The sequence below is a fragment of the Streptopelia decaocto genome (genome assembly GCF_964273445.1).
Source record: "Streptopelia decaocto genome assembly, chromosome: 1".
Taxonomy (NCBI): domain Eukaryota; kingdom Metazoa; phylum Chordata; class Aves; order Columbiformes; family Columbidae; genus Streptopelia; species Streptopelia decaocto.
The window spans coordinates 36,790,777-36,809,514 of record NC_138663.1 but is presented as its reverse complement, the minus strand read 5'-3'; the positions used below and the strand labels follow the sequence as shown (position 1 = coordinate 36,809,514).

General features: G+C 40.6%; 1 protein-coding gene across 5 annotated transcripts in view; it reads right to left on the bottom strand.

The window, feature by feature from the left end:
• Positions 1-18,738, bottom strand: part of MSRB3 (methionine sulfoxide reductase B3) — an 86,417-nt gene that overhangs the window by 40,785 nt on the left and 26,894 nt on the right. For all 5 annotated transcript variants that reach the window (XM_082073830.1, XM_082073828.1, XM_082073829.1 and 2 more), the window contains 2 exons: positions 11,769-11,877; positions 9,927-10,004 (listed from right to left, as the gene is read on the bottom strand). In XM_082073830.1, the coding sequence (XP_081929956.1) occupies positions 9,927-10,004; positions 11,769-11,877 (187 nt within the window). The remainder of the gene's footprint in view (positions 1-9,926; positions 10,005-11,768; positions 11,878-18,738) is intronic.

Sequence of the window (18,738 nt, the reverse complement as noted above, 5' to 3'; positions counted from 1 at the left end):
TCAATTTACTTACTCTGCACATAGGAATAAGCGGTTTGATTTTCTTAAAAGTGGAAAGCAGGGGGTGGGGGAGAGAGAGAGAGGAAGGGAGGCAGACCTAAATTTTAACTTGTTTTAAGTCTTTGCAAAAAGACAATAATGTGTGCATTATGCATCATTAGTTTTAATTGTGCGCTGCAGATTTTTCTCTCTCTAACAACTGGTGGTTTTTTCTAAGGGCTTAGCACTTAGCAAATGAACCCTATAACCTGTATATTTAATAAAAGGAAGAAAAAATTAGCCCTTGTGGGAACATCATGTTTCAGATATAGGTTAATAATACTTGTAAATGTAGAAGCCTTTGAAGATCTCAATTCAACTGTGGGAAAACTTAAGTTGGGTAATTACTCTCAAGATGCTGCTGATGTGCTGTCAAGCAGAATTAACCCTATGACTAGGCCTATCTACACAATCTGCTATAAGACAGCATTGTCTGTATCGAGCTCTCAAACCAATTAACGGGCATGTTCCAATCAGATTTATATTGCCCACTAACAATGAGTTCTACACATGGTCATGTCTGTCACAGCAGGACACGAGGTCTGACCAGCAAGAGACCTGTTAAAGGATGTTACGTTGGCAGCAAAATGCATTTCCCCAGAAATTCTAAGGAGGAAGTACAATGTTGGATCCTTTCACATTGCATCAGGAAGGGGGTGTATTTTGGGAAGTTACAGTCCTCGTTTTTTCAAAAATAAATGACCGAAGCTCAAGAACTAATTGCAGATTTATTTTCTTCTTTTATTTTTATAAGCTTGTATATGCAGGTACACGTAGATGTATTTTACACATACTATATGTAGTTGATATAATTGGCATTGTAATCCTGTACCAAAGGTCTGTGCTACATCCAACAAATATCAAACCAATCATGATATAAAAAATTAACATGTTCACACCCTTAGTTACAATTAAAACCATGAAAAAGGAAACAACTCTCTTCTTCCTCCTGCTCATTCTCCACCTTCCCCCACCGCTCACAATCTATAATGTCTTCCATGCAACTCTCAAGTGATGAATAGATGTAAGGGAAAAAAAAGCATAACCTATGCTCCTAGTTGGTGCTTATAAAGTGCCACCAAAAGCACAGAACAAATACATTACGTTGCTGATGTACAATCACTGCTCCTGTTGGTGGTGCATTTCAGCTGGCATTTACACAGTAACTTCCCACAGGATGAAGTCCTCACCCCATGAAAGGTGCATGTTGGTAACTGGGGGAGAATTCCCCTGAGTTCTAGGGAAATCCACTTAGCATTTTATTTACAATACTCTCCTCAAGCTGCAGTATATCTGTCTAGACTGTTCTCTCTTGCTCATCACTGTATCAGCACCACCTCACTACCTACATAGTCAGAGACAACGTATGAATCTCAGCTTCATCATCTGTTTATCTCCACAATCAACTTCTTTGCTGCCTAAATTCTAGATACTTCATGTTAGTAGGTCAAACAAAGACCCTGCTTCTCAGCCTGCATGGCTTGGCATGGACATATGCACTGCAACTTGTGGCATCAACAAACTGGCTAAGAGGCCAAGGTGGCAGAGAGGACATGGGGAGGAGGGTCACAAGGGTCACTGGGTAGTGCAATGAGTACCAAAGCTTCAAACAGTCATAAATTATTGGGCAACAAATCAGGGAACTGATACGGGACAATAAATGAATAGAACTTTGTCTGGCAACAGCAGAATAGCTATGAAAGAAAACACAACATGGGAGGTATCCCTAGGAGCCAGCAGGAGGAGAAGGGTCACCTGCATTATGGTCACCATGTCACTTTGGGAAAACAATGCAAAATTTAGGACACAGTATTACAGAATTGTTAGAGATCTTAGAAAGGCACAGAAAAAAAGGGAGGAAAATAATGAAGTGTCTTTGGCATTGCAATTAAGCAACAATTAGCAGATGTGAGAGAAGCACTCTGCAAGAATACAAAATCATCTTGACTACCTGAAGGATTGACAAAGCATCCAGCAATTTCCATGCAACCAGCACTTTTCCTCTAGATCTTCCAATATTGACATCTTTTTCTTGACAGAATGCTAGACAAAGATACTAGAAACTAGTTGCACATAGGTATTAAAAATATGCAACTGAAAACAAGCCAATAAATAAGATAAAATAAAATGCTGAAGGTATGTTCCAAAGGGATGTTCTGCTACATGCAGAAATATTCACTCTGGCTCCTTTATACTTTAAAAACTACATTAACTAGAAGGAAAAACTTTTCTGCGCATTGATTTTTATCATTGTACATATTCCGATATGCAACTTAAGCATCCTACCAAAAATATACACCTTACAGAGCCAGGCACTGACTTCACAAACTGTCTTTTCTCATCAATCACACCAAGAGAGGAAAGAAACCCCAAGAAACAGCAAATAGCTTTCTGCATAGTTTCTCTATTTTTGCCCCACAGGAGTACTCTGAAAGTCACAGAATCATTCATAAATATAATTGGAAAGGAGTCTATATGCATAAAGAGAACAAGAGGGTATTTATAAAGTGCTTTCCATTTCCAACTGTGATATGACTTAAATACACACATCACATGGCAATCCAAATGCCAAGTAGTTCATCTACTCACACACAATATGCAAGGAAACAGTGAGCTACTGCAAAGGTTTAGCTCAGGACAAGGTGCCACGATACTGTTAAAGATCCCAGAAATAATTAAATCAAACACAAACTGAGGCTGCATTTGGAGTACTGTGTCCAGTTCTGGGCTTCCCACTTTAAGAAGGACAAGGAAATACTGGAGGGAGTCCAGTGGCAGGCTACGAAGATGATTAGGGGTCTGGAGAAGAGACTGAGAGAGCTGGGTCTGTTCAGCCTGGAGAAGGCTGAGAGGAGGTCTCATCAATGTTTATAAATATCTCAAGGGTGGGTGTCAAGAGGATGGGATCAGACTCCTTTCAGTGGTGCCCAACAATAGGGTGAGGGGCAAAGGGCACAGACTGAAGCACAGGAGGTTCCATCTGGATATGAAGAGAAACATCTTTACTTTGAGGGTGCCAGAGCACTGGAACAGGCTGCCCAGAGAGGTTGTGGACTTCCCTGCTCTGGAGACACTCAAAACCTGCCTGGACACATTCCTGTGCGATTTGCTCTGGGGGAACGTGCTATAGCAGGTGGGGTGGACTAGATGATCTCCAGAGAACCCTTCCAACCCCAACTATTCCGTGATTCTATGAAACAATAAAAATATATGATGGTCACTTTATCTGTACTGCAAAGAGGCGCAGGATTTCGACCTGTTCCTTTTAAAAGGCACCGTAAACCAGATGTTTGTACTGCCAGCTACTGAGAGAGAGAAACAGAGTACTGATAATCACCATGTGTTCCTATAGTGTGAATTTTGAACTACTACTTTCCAAAGTATGACTGAAGTGCAGTTTTTCAGCGCCACATACTATGGTGTGACCAGACACACTACAGCTGAAGCTAACACAGATCACCTATTGCCAGGGATGTGGGCTTTTGGCAAGGAAAGGGCAAAGAGAACTTGCCACAGAACCTCTACTCTTGTGTTACAACCGCCTTTTTCTTTCACCCTTCTTGAGGAAGTCTTTTTCGGGTTTATTCAGGTTTTGTTGAAGCCCAGCATTGGGAATAGCCTTTGAAAGCTCCACAGCTCTCTCAGAAAGCACCTGATGAAACCTCTGCAGTTCTGATCTTTTTAATACTGAAGAAGTCATTGACTCCTCTTGGCTTTCTTACACCTCTGCATTAGCAATTTATACCAGGTTTAATTTCAGGTACTTACATACACATAGTAAAGCATAATGTAGGTTAAGACTAACTGAAAATTAGTTCTGACAAGCAGGGTGACTGAAACAGTCAATATAAAGCAGTGTAAATGTCAAACGGGCAATTATGTATCAGACTGAGAAGTTTACATAGAATCCACTGAAATTTTACAGTTAAAATATCAATTAAATTCTTAGTAAAATCAGTAGAAGGTATCTATAAATGTCTAGGATTATGGGAAAAATTTGCATTTCTTTCCTCTTATTTCTAAGTACCTTCAACAATGATTTGCAATTCAGCCGTGCTCAGCAATAAGTAAGGCAAAACAATTTCACAGGCTTGTCTCGATGAGACATTGAAGTATTTAATGTTACATTTCAAGTCCCCTTTTCCTTCTTTTTTGAATCCTGACACATTTCTCTTATTTGCCTTTTGGAAAGGATGCTTGCTGAAATGTACTCAGCCTAGCAAACTGCGAGATCCACCATATACCCTCTACTTGTTTTCACTGTTGGAGATGGCATCCCTCAGAGAACACAAGCAGAAGGAAATTTCAGGTTTGCTGTTGTATTGGCTTGTAGCTGGCAGCCTCATTCGACTCGCTCCTTGCCAGTGACCTCGGTGTGCAGTGATTCAGACAGTGCCTTGATACATTTGTGGGCAACAACCAGCTCAGTACAGTGGAGCTGATTGACTGAAAAAATAAGAGTAGGTGGCTTGTGGATCAAGGAAAAAAATGAGATGAAGTGTTTTTTTGTTTTCCAAACTCGCTCCTTAACATAAAAATCTTTCCAGACTTCAGACTTCATTGCTTCATTGTGGTAGAGAAATGAAGGTTCAGCACCAGCCAAGAAGCTGCTTGTTAGAGGATATTAAAAACTACCCATGAGCTGATTAGGAGCGCAGAAGCATTTGCTGTAATGACTGCAGCTTCTCTACTTGCCAAGCATCCAGAGAAAGGAGCCTTTCCCCAAGAGCCGCAGAGCAGATCCACCCAAGGCCAGAATTGTACCGTTCTTGCTCCAAGGGGCTCTTGAGGACCAGGAGGACAAAGTCCTGTTCCAAACCACTACAGAAATTAGTAATCACCAGCTCAAGCTCCCACGATGGCCCCAGGCTACAGCTGTGATAAGCTTAGCACATTTTCAGTATTTGAGTACATTCAGATGTGGAAGATGCCATGGACTGTATTCACAAAGCAACTTTACTGAAGGGATTGCAGTAAATACAGCATTCATATTGAAGGTCATCCTCAGAGGTGGACTAAACTGCCAGATTCTAGATGGCTCCAAGGTAGATGAGCACTCTCCTGTTTTCATTTTTGGTAAGGTGATTAGGACTGCATAACAATTTGTCATGCAGCAGTGACACAGTAAGACTCAAAACAGAGGCTTCCACCAAAAACTGAGTAAGCAAAAGGAAATCAGTGCTCAATGATAACAACGTTACCGATTTGTAACTTCACCAGCTTTTTGTAGGGGACAAAAAACTGCAGAAGTTCTTGCAAGTTTTAAGATCCTCAAGCTTCTTGGAGCTACAAAAAACCTATTAAAAATCTGAGTTTGGATGAGAACTGATTGGTAATACTGTCTACTGACCAACTCCTACACTGCAAAAGCTTAACTTACTCCAAACAAATTTTATTAAACAGAAGTTGTTGGTTTTGACACACAAAACTACAAGTGTTCTGAGAAAATGGAGAGTCAGTCAGGGCAGATGAAGTTGCTCAAGTGGTTCTATCAGATCTCATTAGAGATACTACAGCAGTTACTTCATATGGGCTCTCCTAACCATATAGCCAGTCCTGAATTGTCATTTGGCCGCTCAAAGGATACAAAGACTATTAAGAAAGCTTAGAGGCCATTAGTTAAGCACTCAGCACCAGGGCAAGGAAATTCCTTTTATAGATCTAGCCTGGTGATTGAAATCCTCCCTTGTGTTGTGAAGACGAGTGGTATAATGCTAATGGCACTGCAGCATTGCCCAGCCACACTTTGCTTTTCTCATTATTTGCTTTTGGATGTCTGAGAGATGTTGAGAAGACCCGACACAGTTCAACGAAAATCAAATGAAAACATGACAATGAGTAAGAGTGTTGCTATTTCTCCTAGTGCATGTTCAGAAGAGCCAACACCATTACCAAGAATTCCTTCCAGGAAGCAATAAAGGCAGCAGTGGGTGATTTATGAAGACTTGGCAATTCATTCCTTGGCCCTAAAAATTGGAAACTGACACAACAATAATATTTCTTTTTTTAAAAGGAAATCATTCTCCCAGGCTTCCCAATTGCCATCTATACCACACCTTTCTCACATGGTGCTGCATGTGGTTTATTAAATATGGAATAGATCCTCTCCTATGGCAATAGTGTGAGTTGCGGATTTTACTCTGGTCTGTTCTAACCTCCTTTTGCCACGGCTGTGGACAGAATGGTATTTTTTGCATAGTGTACAAGAAAATGACTTGAAAAATTAAAGTAGGTGCAACCTTGCAAATACACTTGGCCCTTAGAAAACACCAAGGATTTGAGTGGCATAGGTGCTGCTCTATGAACTGACACAGAAACACAGAACCTTGCTGCATGGGCTGTCCAGCCATGGCTCACAACAAATGAACAGGAGCAGATACAGTTGATAAGCATGAGGGTTTTTTCTTTGGCTGATTAGTTTTCTATCAGATCAATGTGCTGCATTGAGACATGCTCCAGCCACACCAGGCGAGGTCCCGTGAAGGGGAAGCCTTCCCCTCTACTCTGCCCTGGTGAGACCACATCTGGAATATTGTGTCCAGTTCTGGGCCCCTCAGTTCAAGACGGACAAGGAACTGCTGGACAGAGTCCAGAGCAGGGCAACAAAGATGATTAATGGAGTGGAGCACCTTCCTTATGAGGAAAGGTTGAGGGAGCTGGGTCTCTAGCTTGGAGGAGACTGAGGGGTGACATTATTAATGTTTAAAAATATATAAAGGGTGAGTGTCACGAGGATGGAGCCAGGCTCATCTCGGTGACAACCAATGGTAGGGCAAGGGGTAAGGGGTTCAAACTGGAACACAAGAGGTTCCACTTAAAACTGAGAAGAAACTTCTTCTCAGTGAGGGTGTCAGAACACTGGAACAGGCTGCCCAGGGTGTTTGTGGAGTCTCCTTCTCTGGAGACATTCAAAACCCGCCTGGACACCTTCCTGTGTAACCTCATCCAGGTGTTCCTGCTCTGGCGGGGGGACTGGACTAGATGATCTTTTGAGGTCCCTTCAAATCCCTAACATTCTGTGATTCTGTCTGAAAAAAACACCCTAGAGAAAGGTGGGGGGAACAGAGCTGCTTCTTTTTGCATAAGCCTGCAGCTAGATTGGAGTCATTTTAACGTAAAACCACATAAGGGGTGGCTTGCAGAAAAAAGGAGGTCCTTGAGATTAGTTTATTGTCTCTCTCATTTATAGCTTTCTTTAGGCAGCTGTACTGGGATGTAGGAGACTGTCTGGTGTGAAAGTTCAGAGATGGAATCATTAGATTCAATGTCATGATTATGGATTTTATGTGTGAGGCACCTTTGATTGTGGAAAAAGTTAAAGTATGTTATCCATAAAGCTTGGGAGGTTTCTCATAACATTAGTACAAGCAGGTAGATGAAGAGATGTTAAATTCCTAATTGTTTCTTTTATCTTTCCTGTGATAGAGACAGAGTTCTGTTTTAAAGACGTACCAAAACTCAGGTCTTTCATCTGGAGTGTAAAATTCATGTGTTCCCTGACCTCATGTGTCACATGGTAATGAAACAACGTAAATCAGAAATGTTAAAAGTTGAAGTTTGTTAATATTACTGCTGAAGCTCCAGTCTCTTTCCTGGTTAAACTGACAGGTCCATAGTCCAAATATATATATTTACAGATTACAACAACACAAGAGAAAAAATTAATGGACACCCAATAAGAAACAAATGGAAATGCAAGTTACTATCTGGAAATAAAAAATAAAAATTAAAATAATATTATAAAGCCCCAAAACTACCACAAAACCAACTTGCATTTTTAATGTGGCAATGGACTTTCTTTGTATTGTACTACCATCTTACTCCTAAGAGAATACTTTGGTGATTCACACTCTGTGGGGAAAATTTAGCAAACGGGATACATTTTGCGTTCTCTTATCTGTGTTTCCTTCTTACTTTTTTTAGCTGTATGGGCTGAAGCAGTCACCAAGATACAGGAATGTGTCCTTCTGAGTTGAGGAAGACATTATATACTGATATTTTGAGGTCAATAAACAAAAGAAGATGGACACCTATCAGCCTATCCATTTGTTCCTAACCTTGCCAGCAATTTCAGAACAACTGGCTGAATTTGATGTAGACCAGAGGTGGCAGGAGCTCACAAAGCAACACAAAGACTTTGTGGAGACTGGGCTAAGGCCAGTCCAGCCTTGGGACACAACCAGCAAGGTGTTTTTTTCAGGTGCTCACTGGCCTGGGATTTATTAGAAATAAAAAAACAACTTCCCTCTTTCCCTCTCTCTCCTCCCATAAAATCCATGGGGAGTCTCAAAGAGAATCTGAAAACAGGGACATTTCCATATAGCTCATTTCACACAGAGAAGTCCAACTCATTAACTCAGAAAGTCAAGGCTATGCCAAAGCATACTGCACACTTGAGATAATCACAGGTTAAGTCTCATATTGCAGTTTTTTCCCGTATTAAATGGATTGTGAAAGCAACTGGAAACTAGTTCACATTCATTTATGTGAACTATTGCTGTCCAAATCTCACCCCACAAAAAAACTACTCTTTCTCCAGCAGACGATGGAAAGGAAGCCTGTCTTGAAGGTAGAAGGTGAAATCCTGGCTCCATTGTATTCATTTGCCGAATCTGAATTAACTTCAACAGAGCCAGGATTTCCGCCATAAAGATTTAGCAATAGTAGGCAGGGGATGTCTAAATGGCAGAGTAGGAAACCAGGTAATGGGGACTTTAGATCCCCACTTTGTAACCCCATGCTGGGCACCACAGTAACACATGACATGAGAATATTGCCTTGGCTAAGTTCGTAACAATCAGTTTTCCAACTCAAAAGATTCACATTATTGCTGAAGTTTCTGCAGGTAATCCTCCTAACACAAGGAAGGAGGAATCAAACATAACAGAGATGAAATGCTTCTTTCATCTTTACAGACAGTCTCTTGAGAACAACTATCACTGCCACATCTGGTGATCCTGGAGCTACATCAATTTTATTTTCCTTTGTAACCTATTACTGACCCAATTTTCTCTATTATTAGCGCTATCCTGACCATCCTGCTTCATGCTGCTTTAAAGGCACCTCTTCAAGTGAGGGAGCCTGAGTCAGTGTGAAGGACAAAACAAGCAAAAAAATTAAATTCTTCATCAGAATGAATACAAGCAGCCAGAAATAAGAAAAAGCACATAAACAACTGAATCTGTGCAGGACAATTCAGTGACTGAGATAATTCAATCAGTACTGTTTCTAGCACCAAATTTAGGGCCGTAATTCCCACACTACTTCTAAAGAGTATTTTTCCTGCAAGACATGAAAGCTGTTATTTCTTTCTTAATCATTGCTTCCGTTCCTAACCTAGCTCTCCATGTGCACTAATTGGGATGCATGAAGATTCAATAAGTAATGCTATTTTCCTGGATTTCGTTTTCTTAACTGCTTGAATTCTAAAAAAGCACCTACTTTTTTCTCCATTATTGGATACAATGCTGTATCATGGGTGCAGAATTGCTGGTCAGGATCCAGATATTAAAGTTACCTATGATTAAAGCTAACAGCCAAAAATCATATCTAGCCGTACAGTGAAATACTGTGTTAAAATTACTTCACATGGCTGTATAAGAAGAAGAGGGGAAAAAAAAGAATTATTAGTTTTTACAGTCAATTACCTATTTCACCAGAATGTTATCTTACTATCTTATTTATTTACTACGTTTTCATCTTTACTGTAACACTCATTTTGCTATAGCATTATTATTTACATTGCTTCTCATGTATCCTTTGTCAATTTGAATGACTTAAATGATCTGATACAATTACGTAAGTACTGGAGTTTACACAAGATTACATGGGAACACAACACATAAACTAAGAAACAGAAATCTCAAAACTGTGTTTAGCATACTCACTTGAATAAAGGAGTCCCACAAACAACACATTTGTATATTCCTTGAGCTTTATGATGTGTGTACTCCCCCTCAAAGGCACTGGGAAAACAACAACACTACATTTTAAAAATAAATAAAGGAAATTTGGGGGTTTTAAAAATTATTAAATTAGCTAAGACTTTAGAAAAATGTTACAGAAAAAAAAAAAAAAACAACCACGATTTAAAAGTTGGCAGTTGTTTTTTATTAAAGGCAGCAAATAAAGCAGGCACAGGAAAAGGGGAATGTGCCCATTAGCGTGCCTCAGGTGTTACGTATCATGCAAGAGGAAGCGAATTGTCCCACAGTTCAAAGGACAGAACAACAACAACAACAAAACGGGAAAAATGGGGGCCTCCCCCAATTTGGCAAGTGAAATGCAAGTTTTCATAAACACGGGTTGTTTGACACGTAGCTCAGGCTGAGGCACCGCTCTCAGGCCTGTGTTTGGGACACGTGCGGGCAGCGGGCCTGGCCGCGGTGTGAGGCGCGGGGTGCCGGCCGCCCGGGAGCCGCCATGCCGCGGCGCTGGGGCACGGGCAGCCCGCCACGGGGGCTTTGTAGCTGAAAATGAAATAATTGGTCCACGATTTCAAGCTGTGAGCGCCTTATATTTTTAGTTGAAAAGCAATATTACAGCTTTAAGGGAATATTTTTCTAAGTTAACAATCTAAAAGGCTAGGAGGTCATTCATCTAATACGAATCAGCTGCGCAAGCCCAACAAAAAGCCTATGTGCTCGGCAGCTTGTTTTTATTATCCTTTCACCCTTTTTATGAGGTCCAATTTTTTTTTTTTTTTTATAAACAGGATTTTTAAGAATGACCTAATCTCCGATTGTTTGTGTGCATTAAATCACGTTGTTGATCCTGTACACAGGAGTGAGGAGGGTCGGGAGGATGGCAGGGGCAGAGGACGAAGGGGGCCGGGGCGGAGAGGGCAGTCGTGCCCCCTCAGCACATCCAGCTGCACGCCGTCAGGAAGGTGCTGCTGATTAAGCGGGACCCCACGTGCGGCCGAGAGCCCTTTGCAGGTCATGAATGAAAACAAGCAGTTACATCATTAGTACGTTCAGAGCAGAGGTAAAGCCAGGGCCTTATGCCAAGCTCAGTGGTATAAATTAGACAACAAAAAATGGCTGGGCCTTGGCAAGTTACCTTCACGCTGGAATCAGCTGAGAGAGACTTTATTCACTAAAAACAGTCTTGGAAGCGAGTCTTTTTTTTTTTCCCTCCAGGACTCAGGGCTGGCTTCCAGCGACTAAAGCCATGTGAGGGCAGTTATTGAAAATTTTTGACATTCCAACCACAAATGAGCCAATAAATACCTTCTCCACATGTGCTTCAAAAAGAAATTGGAGTGGGGTGGAAAAGAACTAAATTATGCTACCTTCTTTCTGCAGCCAAAACGTCTATACTTACAATGGCCACCTTCAAAACTTCAGCCTCCTGGCACGGGGCCATTTCCCTCGTGGTTCTGCTTACTGCGATGTCTTCCAAAAAAAGTGTACCTAAACCACTATTACTACCACACATTTTGTAGTAAACTAAAAACAGACTTTAAACATGAGCCCGGTGACTTTATAAGACATGCAGTGTTCATTAAAAGAAAAAGTCACACAAGACCCCTGGCCTCGGCCCCCGTGCTGCAGATGCTTGTCTTTGCAGTGGTGTTAATTTGTAGGGGTTAGTAAACAAGTGCAGAAAACCTGGGGAAAAAAAAAAATGCCCAAACCTTTGCGGAAAAGGTGAGGAAGCCCCACTAAAAGGAGAGAAAAGGAAGATGCCTGTGTTTGGAGGACTGCGTTTCCTTCGTCCTGCCTTACCTTTCGGTCCCCTTCTCCTGAGTGACATGGTACTGCAAGGGTGTCAGCCGCTTCCTCAGCTCCTCCTGGGAAAAGACCACCTTACAGTCCTTTTTATCCCTACATGACCCTGCAAAGGGAGAGGATATGGGAGAAGGAGCCTTTTTAGCTTAAATCCCAAATAATTGCTTTGGCAGACGGCCACAGCATAGCTTCTGCATTCACTTGTCAATGACCAGACCGATCCCTAATGCACGAAGAATGGCTCAGCTGAACTGCAGCTGATTATTTCTTCAAATCCAAGTTTAAAAATGAACTTGGCTTGACTGCCAGGTGATTCCACTGGAGCAGTGACCATGTGCTACAGCCAAAGCCCTTCGGTGTGTTACACGCTAAACTGTTGCGCACACAATCATTCACAAGCAAGTAACATTTTTCCAAACGTTTAAAAAAAAAGAAAAAATCTGCAAAAAAACCCCAACAACTATGGCTGAGACGTTCTTTACAAGACATCTATATTGGAGACTTACGGTAATGGGCATATGATGTTCAGCCAACAATTTCATTACCCTTTAATGTAGCTGAAAAACAATTCTAAATCTTTAGAATTCCAATAAGGTTGATTTAACGTCTAGTCGCATCCTCGTCCTTTTACTTTATAATGTTAACCATTGTATTTTTTCACTGTTGAAGCACTAGAACTGGAGCCCTGAGGAGCAAGTCATTTCCTTATGCACAAAGCCGTACAAGGTTCAACAATAAACTTGTCGTAAAAATTAGGGCTGCTATTGAAATTAGCCTCCTTTGAAAACCTCACCTTATGTTTTGCTTAATTCACACAGAAAATCCAAGGAGTACATAAGGATTACTGTAGGAAAACATTTGTATAGTGCAGAAATTCACACCACATCAGGAAAGAAAAAACAACAAGAAGTTTGCTTTTGAGAATGAAAACTCCCAAAGTAGTAACAGAAATTGCCAAATGTCCAAGTAACTTTGATAATTGCTTGCAAAAATTAGCTGACAAAAATACAGCAGGGAAAAAGCACTCTAATTATGACAGTAATTCAAATACGGTACAATTAGAAATAAACAGTCCCAACAAAAATATTTTTTGCTAGTAATGTATATACACTCATAAAAAGACCAATTGTGCTCCCGAAGTAGAGGGAACAGAGCTACCCATCTGTATGTCATTTAGTACAGGAGAGGCAATGGCAGGTTTAAATTACATGGTATTGGATTGCAATTTCCTAACATTGGATGCTTTTCTGCTTTTTTACCTTGAGTCATTACTAAGGAGTGTTCATAAAAAGTAGCTTAAAGCACAGATGCTTGCAAATCATTTAAGAAAAGATGTTTCTTTCTTCCTCCCCCTCTTCTTTTCTCATTTTTTTAACGTGTGGGGGTGGGTGAATACGGGAAAGAGAAAAAGAATAATGCTGTTGGTCACTACAGACTAACCCTAGGAAGTATTTTCAGGAGGAAAAAAGTAAAATTGAAAACATCTGATTGAAGTAAATAGTGCAAACATAAAAAGCTTTACTAGTGAAAGAAAGGTATTGAAAAGCGACTTTATTTCATAGATTAGAAATTACTTTTGATCTAAACATTCTTAAAAACAGATTGTTTTCCACTCTGAGCCATCTCATTAGCTGTGCTGCAGAGCCTTCGTTTTAATGGCAAGCTTTGAAAGAGCACTGCTGTATGCCTTTGTTAGCTTCAATCTTATTTGGGAGAGGGATAAAGATTTCATTCCAGGTCTCTTTGTTTGTCTTTCAAGAACCACTAAAGCAGTATTCACACAAATTTTGCAGGAATGTGCCCTGTGCCATAGCTTACAAATTATTTGGTTTTGGTGCACTTAAAGGTCACCTTCCAAATTAGCAAAATTTTCCTACATCCTGGCTTTTCAACCTTAAATGTAAATATTGTTTCCTAACTGTAAGTGAGGTTTGTTCTTTATAACATTTGGTTGCTTATTTAAAGATGTCAAACTTTGGAGGTTTTTATTCTCCGAACGTGCAGGGCTCTAGGACTAATAAGTCTTTCAAAGTATAGCTAACAGGGAAAGGAAGCATATGCATTATATAAATAGCTATTGTTATGTTGCATTACACAGCTCAGAAAGAAACTGTTCGAGAGACAGTCTTTCATCTAAAATTTCAGTATTAAAAAGTAGTGTAGAGAGCAGCAACGACTCTTACAAATCAACATCTCTTCACCTTTAAAAATATCTTGCAATTGTTTTTTTTTTAAAAATTCTATATGCTCTTTAGGTGTTGCAAAAAAGCAAACTAAGCATAACTTCACTTTGGAAAAAGCCAGAGAAAATAGAGAATGTTTTAAAGAATGGCCAGTATTCCCTCTTTACTCTCCTTGAATAATTTTTCATCTATTTTAGAAATTTAGTGTTCTTCAATTAATGGGCTCACTATCTGCACAGGAAAATAACTATTTGATCCACAACATAGATCAGAAGTAGGAAGTGTGTTGGAAAAACTTTTTTATCCCTATGGTTTTTAATAATTAACTGCATGTTTCACAATACAGACAAGTACTTATGTCTACAGGGGAATTTTGCCAAACTGCAGGACTCTCCAGGTTTGTAATTTAACGGAGTATACATCAGCAAAAAGCTGTAGTTGCACTACAAATCAAAAAGGAAATCTCTTGGTCTAACCCTCAGCATTCAAGAACAGCCCTATTCAATTAATTGCACTTACTACTTAACTGCTAGCAACAAAAAAATAGCTTAGTAAATTGACTGCACTATTTCTGTATTGCAAAAGAGCCAAGGAGGTAAAGCAAGACTCACCCCTGACCGCAGAAGATGTCAGGATAGGTTATCTGAAACAGGGCTAGACCACAAGCCTCAATAAAATGCAATGAATCCTAAAAACTACTGGATGAGATTTGAGAAATACAGTCCTTTGTTCAGGAAAAACAATTACATGCAAGAGGAACAGAAGTGCTCAACTTGCAGTACAAGAGTGGCTGCTTCTATTTTTTCAACTGCACCTTTACAGCATATATGAGATGTCTGCTGCATTCAAGCCAAACATCTTTATCTTTAGAGGGGACAACATAGAGCTACACAAATACATGCCCAGTATGAGGGAAACTGCCTCTAGAGTAATGCAGCTGTTATATTGAACTCATTATTAAAGGAGAGAAATAAGGTGCAGGCTGAGCACCCTCCTCAGCCTGGTTGCCCAAAGGGGCCAGGTTTGATCTGTAGAAAGGGTTACCATACAGGCAACAAACTTCTCTGGCAACCGAGGCATAAAAGCAGGCTCACCGCTCATTTGCATATTATACAGTTCAAGGCAGAAGAGAAAAAAGGTCATAAGTTTTACAATAGCACAACACCATTAAAGGTGAGGCTAAATTAAATACACTGTGAGGATAACAGAGTCTGGATTCATTAGATCTGTATTAGGACTCTGGATTGGATTTCACTTGCTCTTCAGAGGTGATGCTCTCTCAGCAATGACTTTTAGAAGGGCCCAGGACAGCTATGGTCCTAACTCCAGCTAGATCCCACTGTTAGGAGAGGTGAACAACGGCAGACAAAATTCCCTTTACATACCACTGCAGGATTGGAGGACAAATTTAATCTCTCTAACCAGCGCACCTCGGTGCCTTTGTTGGGGTTGGTGTTCATTACAAGAGCAACACAGGCAACTGTTCCACAAATGGGCACCAGTGTTTCCACATGAGACCACCTGCCTTTAGCCTTTGCCAGCAGCTACAGCTAGCTGCCCTAAAAGCCACTAAGATTCCAGAGCAGGATGGAAGGCTTTGTAAAGAAAAGGCCAGGCTCACAAATCTTAATGCACAAACATTTAAAAAAAAAAGCTGAGGAGATTAAAACAAACACCAGCACAAACCCTTTCAGACTCTTCATGGTGTTCCTGTGCTTAGGAATGGCTTTTCTGCAAAGCAATGCAGTGCACACTGCCATTTACTATTCACCCACAGCCTACGGGCATTTCAGAGTTCAGCTCTGGGGTCCTCTGTATAAATGAAGTGAACAGAAAGTATTTTCTGGGTGTTGACCTGATAATGAAGACATTAAGCATCTCACCTCACATATAAACTCCAATTTCAATTACCTTTTCAAATCTGTGGTTCATAACACAGGCATGTGCTATTTCCTTCCACATAAGCAATCACAAGAAAACTAGCAACGAGCTACGTCCAGACAGACGGACACAAGTTAGCAGACCATTACTCCTCACCACTCAGCCCTTCACCTGTTCCAGCATGCTGGAGGGTGGTGATTATTGTCTGACATGCCCTGAAATATCATGGCGTTTTGCCTGATGGCTTTCCCTCTTCAAATAGTCTTTTGAACCGCTGAACGATTTTCTCTTAGGTTTTGTTGCTTCCTATCACTGAAATTAACTCAAGATTTCAACTGCGTGGAAGACACAGCATACACTTTTCGCCCTTCCTGCATGCTTATGTTCCACTAACATTAATGGACAATCATGCACTGAGCACATACCATTAAGACTTCCTGAATTAAATACGGAAAGGTCAAATATTCCAGCCGAGCACAGCCATATAATAAATCGGGCTTCTAGTTTTCAGTGCTACTTCTTTTAATATAGCCAAGCAGTTTTTTAGGGGTGTTCCAGCGTATTTTATTATTCATATACCACCCCAGCCCCAATCCTGCAATGTGACCTGTGTGGGCAGACTCCTGAGAATACACATAGCTCCAACAACTACATAAGGGTCTACAAATGTAAATTAGATTACAGGATCTGGCTCTAAGTATACATCTCTCCTTCTCAAAGCCTGTCCCCTCACGAGTGGGTCATACCTTAGTCACCGATGGTAAATTATCTCAAACTGACATTAAGAGGAATCCTGCAAGGTTAAAAAATATTTGCAAACATTTATTTAAATAAATATCCTTACATACGCTGTCACTAACATTCAGTATTTTTAAAAGTGGAATATCCCATTTTTATTATTTCGAATTTAATTTACACCATTTATGCCCTTGTTTACAGTTATGTTTCTCTCTGTGCTTAGGAAAAGACAAATGTACAACCCTCTGTTTTGCTTATGTTAGTCTGTTCTCTGCAGCCTTTAGTCCACAGCCTTGGGAGAATGCCACAGCGTCCTCTCACTGCAAACAAGCCAGGAACTGCTCATCTAGTTAAAAAAAGGAAAACAAACTAACCAAAAATCTTGAAAATGCAAATGGATGCAAATAATTCTATTGGCTTGTAAGGTGGAAAACACCGTTTTAGAAAACCCATGTTTTACATGATAGATCTTTCTATAATCCCATCACAAGCCATTTTAAATTACACAAGCATGCTGCTGACTAGGATAGATGCTGCAAAAGATCTCTGAAATGCGGGGAGGTAAAGTTTAAGTAAAATCCAAACTTCATCATTAAAAAAACCCTTGTAAATGTTTTACACGTTGCAAAACAGATCTGTGCTTCTTCACTAAGGGATGGCTCCTCTGCTTTCCTGCTGTAGGTAGCTAACTCCCACCTGCTGTTGAAATACAATTTGCAGTTTCATGCAAGCATTAGGAGCAATGGGGCGAAGACCATTTCCACTATATTGTGCATAGAAAATCCAAAAAGGAGGGTATCAGGGCAATAGTTAAAATTTTGGGTCAAATGCCAGGTTCTATCTTTAAAAAGTACCACCCCAAAATTAATTGTATTTAAAAAAAAACCCAACAAAACAACTTATTAACACCCAGAAGGGTCCCATGGCCACAAGAGAAGGGCAAGCCCCTTCTTTGTAACACCCATGCAACACCTAACAGACCTGTCACATTTATTTTTTCCACTGGGTCATCTACACGGCTTGTGTTTCATATACATGTAAATATTCTGAGTCACCATCAGAGCTCTCCTGTATATGAAAACAAACTTCTCAAGCACTAAAAAGACCCAACTATAAACTCCCAACTAATGCATCTCCCCTGTGCACCCATTTTCTTTCCAAATAAAGTGGTACTGGAACTCCCGTGGTCCCAATACAGGCAGCATCAATGGGAAGGGAAGCTGCCTTGTTGTTTCCTCAGGTCTGCAAGTTATCTTTGCAGCAGGTTATATGGCCGAGATAGCCACACAAGCCAAAGCCACATTCCCTGGAAAAGAAATCTGAAGCTGCCTCCCCTCCCTGCAAATGTAGAAAACATTTAACAAAAAGACTGAAGTGTATTGTGAAGTGGGGAAGGGGGAAGAAAAGCAGCTCCATTTGTCTTCTCCAAGGATGTCTACTTTACTTCCTTATCTCACGTTGATGAAATAAATGTCACTACCAGCTACAATCTTGGTCTCACAAGCTTTCAAAATTCTAACCACTGAGGACTCCAGCTGCACCCTGCCCTGGCCGGTGGAGGTGAAGGCGGCTTCCCCTGGGGCTTTTCAAGCTGTCATCTTCACCAGCACTACAGCCGTGGGAGCAAGCGGCTGCTCAGCCAAGGTTGGTGAACAGAAGCAGCTTCAATTAAGTGGAGCAAAAGCTCATTATGTTATAAACCGCCACTTTTGTTAGCCTTTCTGCTGAGACGGCCAAAGACGGAGTACACGGGGCAGCTGACCTATTTGCCTTACTCTTGGATGCAAACCAGGCAAGACAAGATCAAGATCTATTGGTGCAGCAGCAGAGGAGGGAACATTAATAATGATGGATTTCTCTTCCTCTCTCCCCGATCAGATAGAGAGACTTCTGTTTTGCTGATATGATCCTAGCACCTTTCACAGGCACTAAAGTTGTTTAAATCCAAAATGAGTAAGGCAGAGACAGTGAGCACTCTGTATCTGGTCAGTAGATTTCTGTCAGAATCAATAAAAGGGTGCACAACATATGGAAAGGCATTTTATTAACAGCAGAATTAAGCTGAATTTAATAAGAGTGCTTTACGCTACTTTTTGCATTTAAAATATTTCGGTAAGCCATCAAAATAAGTTTATTCACACGGCTTTAATAAAGGTTTAACCCTG